Source organism: Melanerpes formicivorus, unplaced genomic scaffold (assembly GCF_026170545.1).
Source record: "Melanerpes formicivorus ecotype bairdi unplaced genomic scaffold, bMelFor1.0.p_v2 SCAF_3, whole genome shotgun sequence".
Classification (NCBI taxonomy): Eukaryota; Metazoa; Chordata; class Aves; order Piciformes; family Picidae; genus Melanerpes; species Melanerpes formicivorus.
This window is the reverse complement of record NW_027142355.1, coordinates 26,690,066-26,712,655: the sequence shown is the minus strand read 5'-3', so window position 1 is coordinate 26,712,655 and position 22,590 is coordinate 26,690,066. Positions and strand designations below refer to the sequence as shown.

The window sequence follows — 22,590 nt, the reverse complement described above, 5'->3', positions numbered from 1 at the left end:
TATTGAAGAAAAAAATGTGACTTCAACTCTTCTGGCCTAAGCCAACACAATCCAGGGCAGTCCATGCTCAGAATCATGGAATCACAGAGTGGTTTGAGTTGGAAGAGACTTTAAAGATCATCTAGTTCCAACCCCACTACTATGGAGAGAGACCCCTCCTGACAGACCAGCTTGCTCATCCAACCTGGAATGAATCTTAGGATGTGGGTAAGTCTTACCATGCTTTTCCACCCTACCCCCACCCCCTCCAACCACAACCAGAGATGAGCAGATTTCATGAGTGGGGTGCTGCCTCTTCTCAGCACCTTTTAAACTGGCAGCAGCTCATCCTGCCCAAGATGTCATCACTTGCAGAGCTGCCTTGAGACTGCAAATCCTAAGGGGACAGTGGAGTTTGCCCTCCCTGGCTGGCCGCTCTGCCTCTGGAGTGCTCACACATCAGCTGAGGAATCAGGGCCCTAAGCTACCCCACTTGAGGATCTGCTTACCTTGGGAAGGCTTCACTTACCCCAGCCAAGGCTAAAAGGTGTTCCAGGGACGGTGACATGAGCAAATACTTCTTTGCCCGTGTCACTGCTACATAGAGCAGGTTCCATTCATCCTCAGGGTACATGTCTAGGTTAGAGGAAACATCATCTTGTTAGAGAACCAGAATGAACACTTCTGTCACTCTTCTAAAGCTTCAGCTAGTACTTCTGGAAGGACACTTCTCTGGAGGAACATGAGCTTGCAGCACCCTGCAGTGCTTGCTGTACAGCTCCTGACACTACCAACAGCTCCTGCCTCATTTCATGTTCCTCTGCATGCCAGGACACGAAGCTCATCACTAGGTGTTTTCCCACTTCTTGGGCACAGATCTGGTACTGGGGGAGTTCTTCACTCCCTAGATTCATGTTACAAGCTCCTCTCTGGTCACTGGGAAGAGACTGGCCCTTCCAAAGCAGAACTTTGGCACCTAAGTCTTAACCAAGCGTGGAGTTTGTCTTTCTCTTTTGCTAGATGGCTGCAAGCTCAGCTGCAGGACTATACCGCTGCCCCTGTCTTGCTGTGAAGGAAACGACAAGATCAATAATCCCTAGGACAGCTGTTGGCACTTGACACACCAAGAAGCACCAGCACACCTGATCAGGATGGGGACCACCACCATGGTACCAGTTACTTACCAATACTGAAGTTAGTAGTCCTCTGTTGATCACCACTGAGACATGGTACTTTCACAAAGTCATCTGCAAGCAGCACCGTGTCAAACTCCAGGCCTTTGGCTTGGTGGACAGTTCCTATCACATATTCTGTGACCGGTGCACATGAGGAACAAGGAGGACAAAAGATTGCTCATGGCAGTTAACAGTGGCATTTTTGATTTCATGAGTCATACAATCATAGAATTGGGTTGGAAGGAACCTTTCAAGGTCATCTAGTCCAACCTCCCTGCAGTCATCAGGGACATCTGCAACTACAGCAAGTTGCTCAGAGCCCTGAACAACCTGACCTGGAATAGTTCCATGGAAGGGTTTTCTACCACCTCTCTGGGCAATCTGTTTCAGTGCCTCACCACCCTCACAGTAAAGAATTTCTTCCTTCCACCTAATCTAAATCTCTCTCTTTTAGTTTCCATCACCTCTTGTCCTGTTGCAGCAGGCCCTGCTAAGAAATCGTCTCCAGCTTTCTTCTAGGCCCCCTTTTAAGTTCTGAAAGGCCTCAACAAGGTCTCCCCATCCTAGGGCTTTCTGACTGTAGGATACACTGCATCCAAAGGTTGATTTGCCTCTAGCAAAATCATTATTTATCAACCCTTTGCTGGCAGATTTATTGCCCTGAGCATCACCTGAGATCCAAAATTTAGCCCCAAGGTCCAGATTTATTACCATTGGGTCCAAGATGTAGCCCAAAAGCTGCTGTTCAACTTCTTTCCTACCTAAAGGACCAACTTGACCCAAACTTAGACATTTTGCAGAACAGGGTGGGTTCAGCATTGGAGGTGAATTGAAAACAGACCTGAACATCCAAGACAGAGCTTGGCTTTACCTGCCATGGTTTCTTGTGACACGTGGCTGCTCTCAATCTTCTGCACCAGCTCAGGGATGCGCTCTTTGTATTTCTCCACTATTGCAATCTTCACTTCCAGGTCTTTGTCATCAATGTGCTCTGCATATTCCTTCAAACCGAAGAATCCCTTAGTGTCTTCCCACCTTTTGATGAAGGAGTCCTTTATAACAAGGTTTGCTGAAAAGAAAGGGGCAGATTATCCTGATTTGAGCTAGAACAGGACCAATTCTCTTCAGCGGTTTTTACTTCTCAGCTCAGTCTCAGATCAGAGAGACATAGAATCAGAGAGACATAGAATCAGAGAGACATATAGAATCAGAGAGACATAGAATCAGAGAGACATAGAATCAGAGAGACATATAGAATCAGAGAGACATAGAATCAGAGAGACATATAGAATCAGAGAGACATATAGAATCAGAGAGACACAGAATCACAGAATGTTAGAGGTTGGAAGGGACCTCCAGAGATCACCTAGTCCAATTCCCCCTGGGTCACCTAATGCAGATCACACAGGAACATGTCCAGGTTGGCTTTGAAAGCATCCAGAGAAGGAAACTCCACAGCCTCTCTGGGCAGCCTGTTCTCATGCTCTGTCCAGCTGTTAACCCAGCACTGCCAGGTCACCACTAAGCCATGCCCCTCAGCACCACATCTACATGGCTTTGAAATCCCTCCAGGAAAGGAGACTCAACCACTGCCCTGGGCAGCCTGTTCTAGGGCTTGACAACCCCTTCCATGAAGAAATTGTTCCTCATGTCCAACCTAAACCTCTGACACAACCTGAGGCTGTTTCCTCTTGTCCTATTTCTTGTTCCTTGGGAGAAGAGACTGACCCTGACCTGGCTCCAACCTCCTATCAGGGAGCTGGAGAGAACCAGAAGGTCTTTCCTGAGCCTCCTTTTCTTGAGGCTGAACAACCCCTGGCCCCACAGCTGCTCCTCACAGGCTTGTGCTCTAGACCCTTCACTGGCTTTTTGTTCTTCTTTGAACATGCTTCAGCATGGAAAAGATCCTGAGCAGACTTAAAAGACTCCAAGGTGACTTCAGAGCTGCTGGAGCAGGGGCTGAAGGTAGAGCCAGCCCCAGGGCCCTTCCAATTCTCTTTTTGCTCAGAGAGCAAGGAGTTTCCCTGGTAGTTGGCCATCCAAAGAACCAGTAACCACACCCAGATAATCAATCACTTGTGGCAGTTCAATAAGCCTTTTGTTAGTCTCTCTGCCCCATGAAGAACACTTGCCTACTGCTGCCAAGAGTTCTTAAGGGAATGATTTATTTCCTATGTGATATCCACCAGTGGGATGGTGGGAATGATAAAGGAAAGTAGAATCCACCACCACCACCTCCGAAGCAGGAGCTAGAGGATTCAACACACCAGGTTTGAAAGCAAAAACAAATCAGAAAAAGCCTAAATTGAATGGAAAAAAAGGAAGTAAAATTAGAACACAGAGGGAGGAAATCCCAATGTCTGAGCTTGTTTGGCTCTTGCACTCAAGATACCACAGCTGAAAGCTGGGGAGGGCTGCATAACACAGACTCCACAGTTTTGGCAGCTGGGGGAATCTTCTCAATGCTGATCAATACTTAATGGGTGGGTGTCAGCAGGATGGGGACAGATTCTTCTCAGTGGTGCCCAGTGACAGGACAAGGGGTAACAGGTACAAACTTCAACAGCAGAAGTTCCATATAAACATGAGGAGGAACTTCTTGCCTTTGAGGGTGGTGGAGCACTGAAAGAGGCTGCCCAGAGAGGTGGTGGAGTCGCCATTTCTGAAGTCATTCACTACTCACCTGGACACCATCCTGGGCAACCTGTTCTAGATGAACCTGCTCTGGCAGGGGGTTGGACCCCACCTGGAGTACTGTGTCCAGTTCTGGAGTCCCTATTACAAGAGGGATGTGGAGGTGCTGGAAGGTGTCCACAGAAGGGCCACAAGGATGATCAGAGGGCTGGAGCACCTCTCCTATGAGGACAGACTGAAGGAGTTGGGGCTGTTCAGTCTGCAGAAGAGAAGGCTCCGAGGTGACCTAATTGTGGCCTTCCAGTATCTGAAGGGGGCCTACAGGAAGGCTGGGGAAGGACTTCTCAGGATCTCAGGCAGTAATAGGACGAGGCGGAATGGAATGAAGCTGGAGGTGGGGAGATTCAGGCTAGATGTGAGAAGAAAGTTCTTCCCCATGAGAGTGGTGAAGCCCTGGAATGGGTTGTCCAGGGAGGTGGTTGAGGCCCTGTCCCTGGAGGTGTTTAAGAGCAGGCTGGATGAGGCTGTGGCCAGCCTGATCTAGTGTGGGGTGTCCCTGCCCATGGCAGGGGGGTTGGAACTAGATGATCCTTGTGGTCCCTTCCAACCCTGACTGATACTATGATCTCCATAGGTTCCTTCTAATCCTTCTCATTCTGCGATTTTAGCCACCTGAAGCAGCCAAAAGTCCACACCCCATGACCCTACCATTAAAAAATCCCCTTTCAACAGAGGGAATAGAAAATATGCCACCAAGAACTACAACATCTGCTCCATGGAGGATGCCTCAGAGAGAAGGGTGAGGACTCACTCACCTTTTTGCCGTATGTCTGCAGGCTGACTGAGCTTCCAAATATCATGAATTCTGCTCAGGCCAAAACGGGCAAGCCCCTGAAACAAACCACAGTTTATCTCCAGCATACAGGAATAAAGGTGCTGATCAAAGGTTCTATATAAGCTACTGTGGCCCAATGGTTACTGGTGTTAAGAGGGAGGGAATAAGGGAAACCTGCAGAAGGTGTGGAGCCCATTTCCTGAAATTCCTGGAGAGGCAGAACAAAGGCCATGACCAACCCATGACCACTGGGCAGTGACTGGCTGGAAAGCAGCCCTGAGGAGAGAGACTTGGGGGTGCTGGTGGACAAAAAGCTCAACATGAGCTCTCAATGTGCACTTGCAGCCTGCAAAGCCAATCAGATCCTGGGCTGCATCAGGAGAAGTGTGGCTAGCAGGTGGAGGGAGGTGATCCTCCCCCTCTACTCAGCCCTGGTGAGACCCCACCTGGAGTACTGTGTCCAGTTCTGGAGCCCCTATTACAAGAGGGATGTGGAGGTGCTGGAAGGTGTCCAGACAAGGGCCACAAGGATGATCAGAGGGCTGGAGCACCTCTCCTATGAGGACAGACTGAAGGAGTTGGGGCTGTTCAGTCTGGAGAAGAGAAGCCTCCGAGGTGACCTCATTGTGGCCTTCCAGTATCTGAAGGGGGCCTACAGGAAGGCTGGGGAGGGACTTCTCAGGATCTGAGGTAGTGATAGGACTAGGGGGAATGGAATGAAGCTGGAGGTGGGGAGATTCAGGCTAGATGTGAGGAGGAGGTTCTTCACCATGAGAGTGGTGAAGCCCTGGACTGGGTTGTCCAGGGAGGTGGTTGGGGCCCCGTCCCTGGAGGTGTTTAAGGCCAGGCTGGATGAGGCTCTGTCCAGCCTGATCTAGTGTGGGGTGTCCCTGCCCATGGCAGGGGGGTTGGAACTAGATGATCCTTGTGGTCCCTTCCAACCCTGAGTGATACTATGATACTATGAACCCACTCTGCAGATGGACAGTGAGAGCAGGATACTCATTTCCTTTATAGAATCACAGAATGGTTTGGGTTGGAAGGGACCTTGCAAGTGGGCAGGGACGATATGGTTAGACTTGATCTTAGAGGTCTTTTCAAACTGAAACAATGCTATGATTCTATGGTTTTCAACTAGAGCAGGTAGAATAGAATAGAATAGAATAGAATAGAATAGAATAGAATAGAATAGAATAGAATAGAATAGAATAGAATAGAATAGAATAGACCAGACCAGACCAGGTTGGAAGAGACCTTCAAGATCATCATGTCCAACCTATCATCCAACACCACCTAATCAACTAACCCATGGCACCAAGCACCCTGTCAAGTCTCCTCCTGAACACCTCCAGTGATGGTGACTCCACCACCTCCCAAGGCAGCCCATTCCAGTGGGCAATCACTCTCTCTGTGTAAAACTTCCTCCTGACCTCCAGCCTGAACCTCCCCTGGCGCAGCCTGAGACTGTGTCCTCTTGTTCTGGTGCTGGCTGCCTGGGAGAAGAGACCAACCTCTGCCTGTCTACAACGTCCCTTCAGGTAGTTGTGGAGAGTGATAAGGTCACCCCAGAGTCTCCTCTTCTCCAGGCTAAGCAACCCCAGCTCCCTCAGCCTCTCCTCATAGGGCTTGTGTTCCAAGCCCCTCACCAACTTTGTTGCCCTTCTCTGGACTCGTTCCAGCAAGTCAACCTCCTTCCTAAACTGAGGGGCCCAGAACTGGACACAGGACTCGAGGTGTGGCCTAACCAGTGCAGTGTACAGGGGCAGAATGACCTCCCTGCTCCTGCTGGCCGCACTGTTCCTGATGCAGGCCAGGATGCCATTGGCCCTCTTGGCTGCCTGGGCACACTGCAGGCTCATGTTCAGCCTACCATCAATCAGCACCCCCAGGCCCCTCTCTGCCTGGCCGCTCTCCAGCCAGAGTCACAACCAACCTGACCTGGAATGGTACCAGGGATGGGGCATCCATCCACAACCTCTCTGAGCAACTTAGGCTGGGATGCCACATTCCTTGACATAAAAAAAAACTATATTCCTACATCTTGTCTGAATTTGCCCCTTGGAGTTTAAAGCCATCAGCCCTTCTCCTGTCACTACAGGCTCTGCTAAAGGTTCTGTTACAATGATGACACCAAGCTGTGTGGTGGAGCTGATGTGCCTGAGGGATGGGATGTCATCTGGAGAGACCAGGATAGGCTTGAGAAGTAGGCCTCTATGAACCTTGAGTACTGTGTCCTGTTCTGGGCCCCTCAGTTTAAGAAGGGCATCGAAACACTTGAACGCATGCAGAGAAGGGCAACAAGGCTGGGGAGAGGCCTTGAGCACAAGCCCTATGAGGAGAGGCTGAGGGAGCTGGGATTGTTTAGCCTGGAGAAGAGGAGGCTCAGGGGTGACCTCATTGCCCTCTACAACTACCTGAAGGGTGGTTGTAGCTGGGAAGGGGTTGGTCTCTTCTCCCAGGCAACCAGCACCAGAAGAAGGGGACACAGTCTCAAGCTGCACCAGGGGAGGTTTAGACTCGAGGTGAGGAGAAAGTTCTTCACCGAGCGAGTCGTTCGTCATTGGAATGGGCTGCCCAGGGAGGTGGTGGAGTCACCGTCCCTGGAGGTGTTCAAGAGGAGATTGGACGTGGCACTTGGTGCCATGGTCTAGTCATGAGGTCTGTGGTGATAGGTTGGACTCGATGATCCTCGAGGTCTCTTCCAACCTCAGTTATACTGTGATACTGTGACCTGTTGGAGCAGGGTCAGAGAAGGCCACAGCAATGATGGGAGGGCCGGAAGCCATCTGCTGTGAGGCCAGGCTGAGAGAGTTAGGGTTGTTTAGGATGGAGAAGAGAAGGCTCCAGGGCCTTCCAGTACTTAAAGGGAAGAAGAAGAGAAGTTGTGGCTGCCCCCTCTGTGGAAGTGTTCAAGGCTAAGTTGAAAGGGGCTTTGAGCAGCCTGATCTAAGGGAGGTGTACATGGCATGGGGTTTGGCCCTAGATGATCTTTAAGGTCCCTTCCAACCAAACCATTCTATGATCCCAGGATTGAGAACAAAGAATGAGCACAGCCAAGCTCTCTTTGGCACCCATGACCCCAAATGTCACCTTCGGCTTCAACCACTGCCAAGAGAGCTTGTAAAATGTTTACTGTCTCAGGGCACAGCCAACAGCCTTTGAATGTGAATGCTTAGCACACCCAGCCTGTGATCACAGCTGCTCTTTAGTTCCCTGCTGCAGGAACATTTTGTCACTGCCAGTGGTGAAGGTGGTTGCAGAGGAGCTCTCGCTTGCAGGGACTTGTTCCAGCAATATATCACCCTGGCCCAGTTCCATCCAGCAGTCTGGAGGAGCTGGTTTTTCATCCCAGCTTGATGAAAAAAGGGACAGACGAAACTAAAAATGGAACCCTGTCTACAAGGATTTCAGAGCAGCAGCAGCTCCAGATAACTCTTCTCCAGCCACAACAGATCAATGCTTTCTCCTTGAATATTAATTTTCAGCCTGGGTGCTACAGGCAGCAGATCTGATCAAAGAATCATTAAATGGTAGGGGTTGGAAGGGACCTCTGGAGGTCATCTAGTCCAACCCCTCTGCCAAAGCAGGATCACCTAGGGCAGATCACACAGGAAGGCATCCAGGTGGATTTTGAAAGTCTCCAGAGGAGACTCCACAGCCTTTCTGGGCAGCCTGCTCCAAGGCTCCAGCACCCTTACAGTAAAGGAAGTTTCTCCCCCTGTTGAGGTGGAACTTCCTGTGTTCCAGTTTGTATCCATTGCCCCCTGTCCTACCACAGGACACCACTGAAAAGAGACTAGCCCTTTCTTGCCCCCCACCCTTCCAATATTTGTAGACATTAACAAGATCTCAGTCTTTTCCCCCCCACCCCTTTCCCCAGGCTAAACATCCCTGGGTCTCAGCCTTTCCTCATCAGACTGATGTTCCAGTCCCTTCCTCATCCTTGTAGCCTCCATTGGACACTCTCCAGTATATCTCTGTCCCTCTTGAACCGAGAAGCCAAGAACTGGACCTGGGACTCCAGTTTTGGCCTCACCAGGGCAGAGTAGAAGGGGAGGAGGATCTCCCTCCACTTGATGGCTGTGCTCTTAATGCATCCCAGGAAACCATTTGCCTTCCTGGCCACAAGGGCACATTGCTGTCCCATGGATAACTTACTGTCCACCAGGACTCCCAGGTCCCTCTCCATGGAGCTGCTTCCCAGCAGGTCAACCCCTAATCTGTACTGGTTCTGGGAGTTATTCCTCCCACCTTGCAGGACTCTACACTTGTTCTTGTTGAACCTCATTATTTTCCCCTTTGCCCAGCTGTCCAGGTCTGGCCTTGCTGAATGACCACACAGCCTTCTGGTGTGTCAGCCACTTCTTCCAGTTTGGTACCACCAGCAAACTTGCTGAGGGTCCACTCTATCCCCTCATCCAGGTCATTGATAAAGATGTTAAGTAAGACTTGGACCCAGTCCTGAGCCCTGGGGAGCACCACTAGTTAGAGATCTCCAACAGGAGCACTGATCACAACCCTCTGAGCTCTATTGTTTAACTAGAGAATTGTTTAGTTGAGAAGACCTCAAAGATCAAGTCCAACCATTTGGATCAGCCACAGCTATTTCAAGCCACACAGGAAGTGTCCCTGCTACAGTTGCTAAAAGGTTTGAGGACTTGAGGTTGGGCTATCAAAGACACATTGGCAACCTCCTCTTACCCCAATCACGTGTATTTTGACCTCCTTCTCTCTTCCAGTAAGCCTCACAGCGTTCTCAAACACAGTGAAATTGCTACGTGACAGGACTGTGAACCTCTCTTCCACGCTGCCTCTGACATCACCTGCAGGAAGAAATGCCCAGTTAGTCAGAGCTCTTGGAAAGTGGCAACCCAAAGAGTTTAAGAAATTAAGATTAATCCTGGACACTTTGTGTATTATCTCAGAATCCCAGCATGGTGGGGGTTGAAAGGGACCTCTGGAGCTCATCCAGTCCAGCCCCCCTGCTAAAGCAGGGGCACCCACAGCAGCTTGCCCAGGATCACCATGTCCAGGTGGGGTTGGAATCTCTCCACAGGAGGAGAATCCACAACTTCTCTGGGCAGCCTGCTGCAGGGCTCCAACACCTACAACAAATAATTTTTCCTCCTGTTCAGGTGGAACCTCCTGGGCTCCTGTTCATGTGCATTGCCCCTTGTCTTGTCAGTGGGCACCACTGAGGAGACTCTGGCCCCATTCTCCTGACCTCCACCCTTTAGCTCTTGCTGAGCATTGAGCAGATCCCCTCTCAGGCTGCTCTTCTCCAGGCTCAACAGCCTCAAGGCTCTCAACCTTTTCTCTTCACAGAGATGTTCCAGCCCCCTCAGCATCTTTGGAGCTTCCACTGGACTCTTTACAGTAGTTCCCTTTCTCTCTTGAACTAGGGAGCCCAGAACTGAACTCAGGACTCCAGCTGTAGCCTCACCAGGGCAGAGCAGAGGAGGAGAACCTCCTTCAACCTGTTGGATGCTTTTTTTCCCCCCCCATACACTCTGGGAGACCACTGGCCTTTTTGGCAACAAGAGCACATTGTTTGCTCATGGGCAACTTGTCCACCAGCACAGAGCTGCTGTCCTTCTCCACAGAGCTGCTTCTCAGCTGGTCGCCCCTCACCTGTACTGGTGCAGGAGCTTGTTCCTCCTCAGGGACAGGACTCTACACTTGCCCTTGTTGAGCTTCATGAGGTTCCTCTACCCCAACTCCCCAGCCTGGATGGCTGCACAGCCTGATAGGGCTTCTCCCAGTTTGGTGCCATCGTGCAGTAGCTCTCTAAGTCCCAGTTACTGAACTGACTGAGCCAAGAGATGCACCAACACTTACCCTTCTGGTTTCCACCCACTAATGTCTTATTCCTGATCTTCTTGCAGACATCCAGAATGGTTGCTCCAACATAAGCTATTTCAGGACCAAATCTGAAACTCTGCATGGAAATAGGAAGGGAACAGCAGGAAAAGAAGAGGAACTTGTTAGAACCTGAAGAAGTGTTGCTATATATATGGAACTCTGCTATTCCCACCAACCTTCTGGGCAACATTTCTCTTAGAAAAAGGACCCAAATCTCCACAAACTATTCCTAGAAATCCTTGTCACTCTTCCAGCCAAGGTGATAGGAGCTGTGCTGTGAGATGGGACTAGCATACAGGGCGAGATGTGGTTTCCAGCCTCTCCATCCCAACAACTGCCACTGCTAAGACCCTTTCCCAGGTTAATGTGGCATGACTCATTCAGTGGGACAAGGGCTAGAGGTGGTGAAAAAGGAGCTAGGCCCTTCACTTGGCTGGGCTGCTGAGGAGCTTATGGGGTGGAGCAATGGGGCTGGAGGTTGTTCCTCAAGGTTTCCTAACCTGTAGATCTGGGGCCATCAGGCAATGTGTCATGAGGTCAAAGGCTTAATGGAGTTTCTCTAACCACCAGTGCTTGGCTGAGCACAGCAAAGAGCACACCAGCAGCAACAAGAAGAGGAAAATCTTGTTACCCAGAGGTCTCCACAAGCAAGGTGATGCAAGGCTGCTTCCCAAGACTTGCCACAAGAGGTGTGACTGCAAATAAAGGCTGTGGCACCTGCCCTTATTCCATTCCTATGTGCCTGGCCCTCATTCCTGCCCCTTAGCTAAGCTGTCATGGTGCAAGGGCTAAAGGCAGCTGGGGTGAATGGGTGTTTTAGTGGCCATTCTGGTTTAGAAGCTGGTGGGATTGCAGCTGGTTTAAGCTGATTCATTGTGCAAGGATGTCCATAGGGAGTTCCCAAAGGTTTGGGAGATTCCCAAAGAGGAGTTCTTCCATCATATTAGCTGTGACAGTTGGGTAGCCATATGGGTATTGGGGGCCAAAAAGTGAATCTGGGTGAGCTTCCAGATGGCAGAACAGCAGGATGGCTGATCATGGAATCATAGACTTAAAAGTAATGGAATTTAGGTTGGAAGAGACCTCTGAGATCATTAAGTCCACCTGGACTGGGGGAGTTGCTTGACAGCCAGCTAAAGATAAGCCAGTGTGTGCCCAGGTGGCCAAGAAGGCCACCAGCACCCTGGCTTGGATCAGCAATGGTGTGGCAGGAGGACTTGGACAGGGATTGGTCCCCTGGACTGGGCACTGGTGAGGCCACACCTTGAATACTGCGTTCAATTTTGAGCCTCTCAGTCCAAGAAGGACACTGAGGTGCCAGAACATGTCCAGAGAAAGGCAACGAAGCTGGTGAAGCATCTGGAGAACAAGTCCTGTAAGGAGCAGCTGAAGGACCTGGGGTTGTTCAGCCTGGAGAAAAGGAGGCTGAGGGGAGACCTTCTGGCTCTCTACATCTCCCTGGAAGGAGGCTGGAGCCAGGTAGGGGTTGGTCTCTTCTCCCATGTAACAGGACAGGAGGAAATGGGCTCTAGTTGCACCAGGGGATGTTTAGGTTGGACATGAGGAACATTTTCTTACCCAAAAGGGTTGTCAAGCCCTGGAACAAGCTGCCAAGAGCAGTGGTGAAGTCCCCTTTCCTAGAGGGATTTCAAAGCCTCATAATGTGGTGCTGAGTGTCATGGTTTAGTGTTGACCTAGCAGTGCTGGGTTAATGGTTGGACTTAATGATCTTAAAGGGTTCTTCCAACCTAAAGAGGTCTCTGATTCTATGTTGAGCATTAATCTGTGGTCTCGACCCCAGCACCCATTTTTTGAGCCTCTTGGCTTGCCTGGTGATGGGATCACTGTACCAAGAGGCACAAAGGAGCTCTGCAGTGCAGAGGGTGAACAGCACAGCACCTCACTAATCCAGGCAATGCAAACTCTCCGCAGTGACAAACTCAGTATGTCTGGCTGTTAGATGTCATCTTTGAGGGTGACAGAGCCCTGAGCAGGCTGCCCACAGAGGCTGTGAAATCTTCTTTGGAGAGATTCCAAACCATAGAATCATAGAGCTCTTGAGATTGGAAGAGACCCTTTGAGATCAATTCCAACTGCTTGCCCGGAGCTACCAATCCCACCACTGCTGCTAAGCCACGACCACTCCACCACATCCTTCAGCACCACAGCCACACATCTTTTAGAGCCCTCTATGGGTGGTGACTCCACCACCTCCCTGGGCAGCCTCTTTCAGTGCCTGAGAACCCTTTCTGTGAAGATACTGTTCCTTGTGTCCAGTCTGAACCTCCCCTGGCACAATCTGAGCTTGTTTCCTCTTGTCCTATCATTTGTTACATGTCAGAAGAGACCAGTCCCCACCTCACTCCAACCTTCTTTGAGGTAGTTGTAGAGCATGATGAGGTCTCCTCCCAGCCTCCAAAACCCACCTGAACATTGTGTGCAAGCTGCTGTGGGTGACTCTGCTTTAGCAGGGGGCTTGGACTAGATGATCACAGAATGTTAGGGGCTGGAAGGGACCAAGAGAGATCACCCCGTCCAAACCCCCTGCTGTAGCAGGATCACCTAGACCAGGTCACACAGGAACTCATCCAGGCAGGTTTTGAATATCTCCAGAGAGGGAGACTTCACAACCCCCTGGGCAGCCTGTTTCAGTGTTCTGTCACTCTCACAGGGAAATAATTCTTCCTCCTGTTTCCATGGAACTTCCTGTGCCTCAGCTTCCACCCATTGCCCCTTGTCCTGTCACTGGGCATTGCCTGGCTCCATCCTCCTGGCACTCACCCTTCACATATTTATAAACATGAATGAGGTCACCTCTTAGTCTCCTCCAAGCTCCCAGCTTGGAGTCCCAGCTCCCTCAGTCTCTCCTTGTAAGGAAGATGTTCCACTCCCTTAATCATTTTTGTGGCTCTGCACTGGACTCTCTCAAGCAGTTCCCTGAGGTCCTTCTTGAACTGAGGGGCCCAGAACTGGACACAATATTCCAAATGTGGCCTCACCAGGGTAGAGGTTTGCCAGAGGTTTTCTCCAGAGGTTTCTTCCAACTGCCCCCATGCTGTGATTGTGTAATCTTACCTGGGTGAGGAAGTAGATGTGGGTATGAGGCACTGTGTGGAAGGTGTTGACGGCGCCTCGGAAGCTGTAGATCAGCTGGTGAGGGTCTCCCACCAGGATGATGCCACAGGTCTGCGAGCACACAATATCCATGATGGCTGCAGGAAAACACCAGAGCAGCAAGTGGGAGCCTGCTCACTGTGTCAGGTTCCACCCATCCATCCCTGGAGGGGGTGGGCTGAAAAGAATTTAGCCCCCAGGTGGACAAAGAAACCTGACCCAGGTGGGCAGAGAGACTTGGTGCCCCCTCCCGCCCGGGTCAAGGTCTATTACATAGAATAAACCAGGTTGGAAGAGACCTTCAAGATCATCGTGTCCAACCCATCAACCAATCCAACCCACCCAAACAACTAACCCATGGCACCAAGCACCCCATCAAGTCTCCTCCTGAACACCTCCAATGATGGCGACTCCACCACCTCCCCAGGCAGCCCATTCCAATGGGCAATCACTCTCTCTGTATAGAACTTCTTCCTAACATCCAACCTAAACCTCCCCTGGCGCAGCCTGAGACTGTGTCCTCTTGTTCTGGTACTGGCTGCCTGGGAGAAGAGACCAACCTCTGCCTGTCTACAACCTCCCTTCAGGTAGTTGTAGAGAGTGATAAGGTCACCCCTGAGTCTCCTCCTCTCCAGGCTAAGCAGCCCCAGCTCCCTCAGCCTCTCCTCATGGGGCTTGTGTTCCAAGCCCCTCACCAACTTTGTTGCTCTTCTCTGGACTCGTTCCAGCAAGTCAACATCCTTCCTAAACTGAGGGGCCCAGAACTGGACACAGTACTCGAGGTGTGGCCTAACCAGTGCAGTGTACAGGGGCAGAATGACCTCCCTGCTCCTGCTGGCCACACTGTTCCTGATGCAGGCCAGGATGCCATTGGCCCTCTTGGCTGCCTGGGCACACTGCAGGCTCATGTTCAGCCTACCATCAACCAGCACCTCCAGGTCCCTCTCTGCCTGGCTGCTCTCCAGCCACTCTGACCCCAGCCTGTAGCTCTGCATGGGGTTGTTGTGGCCAATGTGCAGAACCCGGCACTTGGATGTGTTCAATCTCATGCCCTTGGACTCTGCCCATCTGTCCAGCCTGTCGAGGTCCCTCTGCAGAGCCTCTCTACCCTCCAGCAGATCAACTCCTGCCCCCAGCTTGGTGTCATCAGCAAATTTACTGATGATGGACTCAATGCCCTCATCCAGATCATCAATAAAGATGTTAAAGAGCACAGGGCCCAGCACTGATCCCTGGGGCACACCACTGGTGCCTGGCCACCCACTGGATGTGGCACCATTCACCACCACTCTCTGGGCTCAGCCACTCCCCCTTCCTGTCCAGCAAGTCTCTTTAAGGGGAGCCATTTCCTGTCCCTTCCTCTCGCTCCTGGTCTGCCTGACAGACCCTTAGCTGCTCCTGCTGGTGCTGTAACCACGTGGTAAGGCCTGCTCATACTGCATCCAAACTGCTAAGGGCTGCATCTAAAGAGACTCCACATTTACCTCAAGAGGACCCTATGCCAGCTGGGCCTGGCTTTGTGTAGTTTTGTATTTACTCTTTTTCCTTATACCTTTTGTAACTTACCTTTTACTCAAATGCCACATATATATATATATTCTTAAACTTATCTTTTTACTTCCAAATCAATTTAAGACTGTTTTCTTTTATGGTTTTACCTCTCTTTTCTCCAGTTCTCCATCCCCCAGCCTGGATTGATACTGGGGGTTGCCCTGACCCATGTGCAGGACCTTGCACTGGATCTTGTTGAACCTGATGCACAGGCCTACTTCTGCTTTTTCAGGTCCCTCTAGATGACATCCCATCCCTCAGGTGCTGCACCACTCACCTTGGTGTCATCTGCAAACTTGATGCAAAGACCAGGCTTTATTCCTCTCCCACTCTTTTGCACCTCAGCACACAATCCTGTCCCTTTAAATCACTTCACATAACCAATTCAGCTATTGAAACAGAGCTTCTCTCCACAACCCTGGCAGAGAGAGCCAGCAGCTTTCTGCTGTATGACTGAAGAATCCCCAGGATGGTGGAAGGAAGTGGGAAGATCTGCACTCATTGCTAGGGTGGGATGGAGCAGCTCTGCTGAGCCATTTAATATCTCATCTCTCTGGGAATATGCCATGTGCTTGGCTTTACAGGTGTTCTGTTTTTCTCTGTAAGCAGCAAAGCTGCTGCAAAAGGGTCTGGACAACATCTCAGGATGTCCAAAGCAACTGAAAGCAACCCCTCAAGCTGATGGACATGTAACCTTCTGGCCTACTTTAAAGCTGCCTTACTGAATCTGCAAGGTTCTGGGACTATGCAAAGGGTCAGCAGTTGCAATATTAGAGCTGAAAAGTGACTTCTCACACTGCCTTGGGCACAGGAACATCATCTCTGAAAAGTGCTTAGAAAGGCTGCAACTCTGTCTCCTGGCACCACTCACCTGGAGTGCAGTCCTGAGCTTCATCAACAAAAATGGCATCATATCCTGAGAGCTGAGGCTTGCTGAGCTGCCAAAGTTTCAAATACCCTGAGAGGAAGAACAAGGCATGTCAGTGGGAGGGTCATTTTCTCATCACAAACCACCATGATCTTCAAAATGAGTCCTTTTCTGAATAAAAAAAATTAAACATTTCTGGCCTTCCTTCTTGCTTGGGAATTTACATGACATTTGGAGGGGTTGCTCCCAGATGTTGTTCTGTCTTCCTTGGCTGTATGAAGGATGGAAAAAAATCCCAGCCCCAAACCAACCTGACTGCACAGGAAGAAGGCAGCTATGCTAATTACTCCAAAACTCTTACTGCACAAAGAAAATGGTAAGGAAGAAGGTTCTTCCCTCACATGAGCTACCTGGGGCACTACCTGAACACATGCTAAAAAGCAAGAGGAAAGGACTCTTGTGTTGCAGAATACAGTGGTAGGATCAGGACTAATGATTTCAGGCTGCAAGACTGAAGATTTAGGTTAGCTATGAGGAAGAAACTCTTCCCTGGGAAGGTGGTGAGGCACTGGAACATGCTGGCCAGAGAATTTATGGATGCTCCATCCCTGGAGGTGTTCAAAGCTAGGTTGCATGGGTCTTTGGGTAACCTGGTCTATCTTGAAGGTATCTTCCAACCTGGTCTGGTCTATTCCTATTCTGTTCTGTTCTATTCTATTCTATTCTATTCTATTCTATTCTATTCTATTCTATTCTATTTCCATTAGAAGGTGTCCCTGCCCATGGCAGGGGATTGGAAAGAAATGATCATTGAGATCTCTTCCAACTCAAACCATTCTGTGATCCCATGACATGCAGAAGCAACAAGGAGCAAGCAACTACTTGCTGTTAGCACTCATTTGCTCACTGTCTCACCCATTATTTCTACAATTTTGTTGCCAATCACACACATCTAAATAAGTTCCACCACTTCCTGAGGCCAAACAGGACAGATGAACAAATGTTTAGGTTTGGGGCCTGTTTTGAGCTCCCTGATGAGCTAGTGTCAAGAAAAGAGGAATTCTATATTCTGTGATGCTTGCTCCTGGTGCCCAGACAGAAGCAAATGTGTCCAGAGATGGGCAACAAAGCTGGTGAAGGGTCTGGGGAACAAGTCTTATAAGGAGCAGCTGAGGCAACTGAGTCTGTTTAGTATGGAGAAAAGGAGGGTTCAGGAGTCCTTCTGGCTCTCTACAACTCCCTGAAAGGAGTCTGAAGCCAGGTGGAGGTTGGTCTCTTCTCCCTAATATCAAGTGATAGAATGAGAAGAAATGGCCTGAAATTGTGCCAGGGGAGGTTTAGGATATTGGGTATTAGGAACAATTTGTTTCATGCAAGAGTGGTCAGGCCTTGACACAGGCTGCCCAGGGAAGTGGTGGAGTCGCCATCCCTGGAGGCGTCCAAGAAACGTGGACACGGCACTCTGGGACATGGTTTAATGGCCATGGTGGTGTTAGGTTCATGGTTGCACTCCATGATATTAGAGTTTTTTCCCAACCAAAGCAGTTCTAAGTATGAATCCATCTAGTTTTCTACCACAACTCTTTATGCAGAGACATTTCACATCTCTACTCTCTTACCATCACAAGGTAGTTTGTATTTCCTCTCTACGTCTCCATCCAGATCCTTCATGTTCTGCCATATCTCTTTTGCCTCTTCCACATTGATCTAGGAGGAGAAAACAGAAGGGTTTGGACAGATCACTTTGAGCAGAAAACCAATCCAGCTATAGATCTAGGATCACAGAATGGGTTGGGTTGGAAGGGACCTCTAAAGGTCATCTAGTCTAACCTCCCTGCAGTCCACACCAACATCTGCAACTAGAGGAGGTTGCTCAGCGTCCCAACCAACCTGACCTGGAATGGTTCCAGAGATGGGGCATCTACCACCACTCTAGGCAACTTGGGACAGGGTCTCACCACTCTCAGTGGTAGTAGTTTAAATCTCCCTCCTTTAGTTTAAACCCATCTCCCCTTGTCCTGTCACAATGGGCCCTGATCAAAAGTCTGCCCCCAGCTTTCTTCTCAGCCCCTTTCATTACTGGAAGGCCACTGTGAGGTCTCCCTTCTCCTCTCCAGGCTGAACAACCCCAACTCCCTCAGCCTGGCCTCAGCAGAGGGCTTCCAGCCCTCCCATCGTTGTTGTGGCCTCCTCTGGCCCAGCTCCAACAGGTCCATGCTTCTCCTGCTTCTTTTCTGTGTCACCATCAGTTAACTTCTCCTCAACACAGTCTTTTCCAAATGGAGGCCCCTGAAAAGACCATTCCTTTGGCTCAGCAGTTAGCATGGTGTAAGCAATCCAACACCCCCTACATTCTGCACATCAACAGAGACTTTGTGTTGCCTTCTCTGGACAGTTTGCAAGGTGATAAAGGTATCTAACATTTTAAGGATGTCACAGAATCCCAGCACTGTAGGGGTCAGAAAGGACCTTTAGAGATCATCTAGTCCAACCTCACTGGCCAGGTGGGTTTGGAATCTCTCCAGAGAAGGAGATTCAACAACCTCTCTGGGCAGCCTGCTCCAGGGCCCCAACACCCTCACAGCACAGAAGTTTCTCTTCATGTTCAGATGGAACCTGGGTTCCAGTTCTGTGCTCATTGACCCTTGCCCTGTCACTGGGCACCACTAAAAAGAGTCTAGGTCCATCCTTCTTTAGCAGGGGGGTTGGACTAGATGATCTCCAGAGGTCCCTTCCAATCCCCACCAATGCTGGGATTCTGTGATTGGGTAAATGAGAATTTTGGGGTTTGGCTCTGCCTATCACAATGCCTACAGAAGTGTTTCTTGCCTTTACATGAGCCAGCAGTGTGCCCAGGTGGCCAAGAAGGCCAATGGCATCCTGGCCTGCATCAAGAATAGTGTGGCTAGCAGGAGCAGGTAAGTCATTGTGCCCCTGTACTCAGCACTGGTTAGGCCACACCTTGAGCACTGTGTCCAATTTAAGAAGGACACTGAGACTCTTGAATATGTCCAGAGAAGGGCAACAAGGCTGGTGAGAGGCCTCGAGCACAAGCCCTACGAGGGGAGGCTGAGGGAGCTGGGATTGTTTAGGCTGGAGAAGAGGAGGCTCAGGGGAGACCTGAAGGGAGGCTGTAGCCAGGTGGGGGTTGGTCTCTTCTCCCAGGCAATCAGCACCAGAACAAGAGGACACAGTCTCAAAATGCACCAGGGGAAGTTTAGGCTCAAGGTGAGGAGAAAGTTCTTCACAGAGAGTTGTTGGCCATTGGAATGTGCTGCCCAGGGAGGTGGTGGAGTCACTGTCCCTGGAAGTGTTCAAGAGGGGATTGGATGTGGCACTTGGTGCCGTGGTTTAGTAGTCATGAGGTGTTGGCTGACAGGTTGGACTTGGTGATCTTTGAGGTCTTTTCCAACCTTATTGATTCTATTATAAGATCACAACATTGTTCAGGCACCCACAACAAAACATGCAACCTCTCCTCTATTTTCTTTGCAGACAAAAAACATCTGCACTGAGCAGAGACAGTGACAATCTGAGTAGAGACAGGGATAATCTCCTCTCTAGAAAGCAGCTGGCTGAACAGCTAGAACAAACAGGTCCCAGTTCCTTTGGATTTGTATTCAGAAGGAAAAAAAAACACATTCTGACAGTCAGCTGAAGCACAAATACCAATGAACTATGGATGTGGTGCTGAGGGTCATGGTTCAGTGGTGGACTTGGCAGTGCTGGGTTAATCACATCCTCTATCTCATGTTGTCCCACACCTGCAGATTCAGCTGAAAGTTTGGGTCTAATAGACAACTGCAACCTTCCTCCTTCAATTTCTACAGATGCTACTCCAAAAGCCCATTTGTAACCTTTAGGGTCTTTGAAATGCCCTTCTCTCAGAAAGTCAACTCCTGAAATGCAAGGTGCATCAGGTCCTGTTACAACAGTGTGTTTCTTCCACTCTTTCCCAGTTAAGCTTATGTCAACCTGCAACTTAGTCAACTCTTTAGATCCACCAGTGATTCCCAGAATAGTTATAGATTCTGACCCTTCATCATTTGATGACCTTAAAGGTCTGTTTCAACCAGAATGATTCTGTGATTTTGTGTGGGATGACTATGGCCCCCTCTATGTCTTGCAGCCCAAGTCTTGCTATACATGCCCATCCCTGGAAGGATTTCAATGCTGTGTAGGTGTGGTGAGAGGAGACCTCATTCCTCTCTACAACTACCTGAAGGGAGGTTGGAGCAAGGAGGGGCCCAGCCTCTTCTCCTTGGTGGCAAGCAACAGACTAGAGGAAATGGTTTCAAGCTGTGCCAGGGGAGGTTTGGGCTGGATGTTAGGAAATATTTCTTCACTGAACAAGTTCTCAAAACTGGAATGGGCTGCCCAGGGCGGTGGTGGGGTCACCATCCCCCTGGAGGTGTTCAAGCAGTGTGCAGACCTGGCACTTAGGGACATTGTTTAGTGTTGGGTCACAGTGCTGGGTCACAGTTTGGACTGGGTGATCTTGGAGGACTCCTCCAAGCAGATACATTCTGTGATTCTGGTGCTGAGGAACATGGTTTAGTGGTGGACTTGGCAGTGCTGGGTTAATGGTTGGACTCAATCTTACAGGTCTCTTCCGTGTCAGATACTCACTTGCTTTTCTTTTTTACTGACGAGATTCATGTTGCCCTGAGTATTTTTGAACCAAACAGGAGTGTGCTCTTCACAGATCACTTTATCTGGAGAGGCAAAAAAGTTTTCAAGGGTCTTGGAGACTGTTTTTGCTCTTATGAACAGAGACTGTCCCTCACGGTTCTGGATGAGGAAACTGATGGAGAAGACAGACATCTTGGAGAAGTTCAGCTTGCCTTTTTCTTTATACCTGTGCCACAAAAATAAGAATAGAATAGACCAGACCAGGTTGGAAGAGACCTTCAAGATCATCATGTCCAACCCATCAACCAATCCAACCCACCCAAACAACTAACCCATGGCACCAAGCACCCCATCAAGTCTCCTCCTGAACACCTCCAATGATGGTGACTCCACCACCTCCCCAGGCAGCCCATTCCAATGGGCAATCATTCTCTCTGTGTAGAACTTCTTCCTGACATCCAGCCTGAACCTCCTCTGGCACAGCCTGAGACTGTGTCCTCTTGTTCTGGTACTGGCTGCCTGGGAGAAGAGACCAACCTCTGCCTGTCTACAACCTCCCTTCAGGTAGTTGTAGAGAGCAATAAGGTCACCCCTGAGTCTCCTCTTCTCCAGGCTAAGCAGCCCCAGCTCCCTCAGCCTCTCCTCATGGGGCTTGTGTTCCAAGCCCCTCACCAACTTCGTTGCCCTTCTCTGGACTTGTTGCAGCAAGCCAACCTCCTTCCTAAACTGAGGGGCCCAGAACTGGACACAGTACTCGAGGTGCAGCCTAACCACTGAAACACACATAAAAGGCAAACTGGAAGAGCAAGCTCGTTTTTGCTTCTCTTCACACTAACACTTCACAGTACCACAGTACATTTGAGGTTGGAAGGGACCTCAAGAGATCACTGAGTCCAACTCCCTTGCCAAAACAGGATCACTTAGGGTAGTCTGCACAGGAATGCATCCAGGTGGGGTTTGAAAGCCTCCAGGGAAGGAGACTCCACAACCGCTCTGGGCAACCTGTTCCAGTACTCAGACACTCTCACTATAAAGAAGTTTCTCCTCATGTTGAGGTCAAGTCTTCTATGTTCAAGTCTGAACCTGTTGTTTCTTGTCTTATTGCACACCGCCAAAAAGAGATTGGCCCCAGAAGATCTGCTTCATACACCTAGCAATGGAATGTCTTTCCAATCTGCAGAGATTGCTCCTGGTGGAAGCACAAACTTGTTCATTTTGTAGATTTTATAGTGGCAGGGTTGAGTCAGAGATCGTCCCACCCTTCACCCCCACAATGACAGACTGCTTTCAAAGCCAGGTATGAGTGAAGTGATTGTTCCCCTGTACTCGGCACTGGTGAGGCCCCCTCTAATCCCAGTTGAGTTTCCTTCCCCCCTAACTTTAAAAAGGACATTTAGTTGCTGGAGCAGGTCCAAAGAAGGGCAGGAGGCTGGTGATGGTTCTAGAGCACGTGTCTTGGGAGGAGTTTCTGATCAAGGTCAACCATTAAACCAGCACTGCCAAGTGACCACTAAACCATGCCCCTCAGCACCACATCTACGTGGTTTTGAAAGCCCTCCAGGGATGGGGACTCTACTGCTACACCTGGGCAACAGGTTCTAGGCCTTGACATCCTTTCTGGGGATGAAATTGTTCCTCATGTCCAACCTAAACTTTGCCTGGTACAATCTGAGGTCATTTTCTCTTCTCGTATCATTTGTTCCTTGGGCTCCAACCTCCTTTCAGAGAGCTGCAGAGAGCCAGAAGGTCTCCCCTTACCCTCCATTTCTCCAGGCCAAACAACCCCAGTTTCCTCAGCTGCTCCTCACAAAACTCATGTCCTGGACCCTTCACCATCTTTGTTGCCCTTCTTTGGACACGCTCCAGCACCTCAATGTCCTCATAATCCTGGAGGCTTACTTCAAACCCAGCCTTTGCCTTCCTGCCATGTCTTTTCCCTG

The 22,590-nt window shown here is 49.9% G+C and overlaps 1 protein-coding gene across 4 annotated transcripts in view; it reads right to left on the bottom strand.

Annotated features, from left to right (window-relative positions):
• Positions 1 to 22,590, bottom strand: part of FBH1 (F-box DNA helicase 1) — a 54,304-nt gene that overhangs the window by 8,303 nt on the left and 23,411 nt on the right. For all 4 annotated transcript variants that reach the window (XR_010991240.1, XM_068169303.1, XM_068169298.1 and 1 more), the window contains 10 exons: positions 20,648 to 20,876; positions 17,638 to 17,725; positions 16,022 to 16,108; positions 13,561 to 13,697; positions 10,462 to 10,561; positions 9,325 to 9,446; positions 4,604 to 4,679; positions 2,026 to 2,223; positions 1,164 to 1,289; positions 509 to 615 (listed from right to left, as the gene is read on the bottom strand). Coding sequence is in view for 3 of the 4 variants with exons in the window: in XM_068169303.1 (XP_068025404.1) it covers positions 509 to 615; positions 1,164 to 1,289; positions 2,026 to 2,223; positions 4,604 to 4,679; positions 9,325 to 9,446; positions 10,462 to 10,561; positions 13,561 to 13,697; positions 16,022 to 16,108; positions 17,638 to 17,725; positions 20,648 to 20,876 (1,270 nt within the window). In the remaining variant the exon portion in view is untranslated. The remainder of the gene's footprint in view (positions 1 to 508; positions 616 to 1,163; positions 1,290 to 2,025; positions 2,224 to 4,603; positions 4,680 to 9,324; positions 9,447 to 10,461; positions 10,562 to 13,560; positions 13,698 to 16,021; positions 16,109 to 17,637; positions 17,726 to 20,647; positions 20,877 to 22,590) is intronic.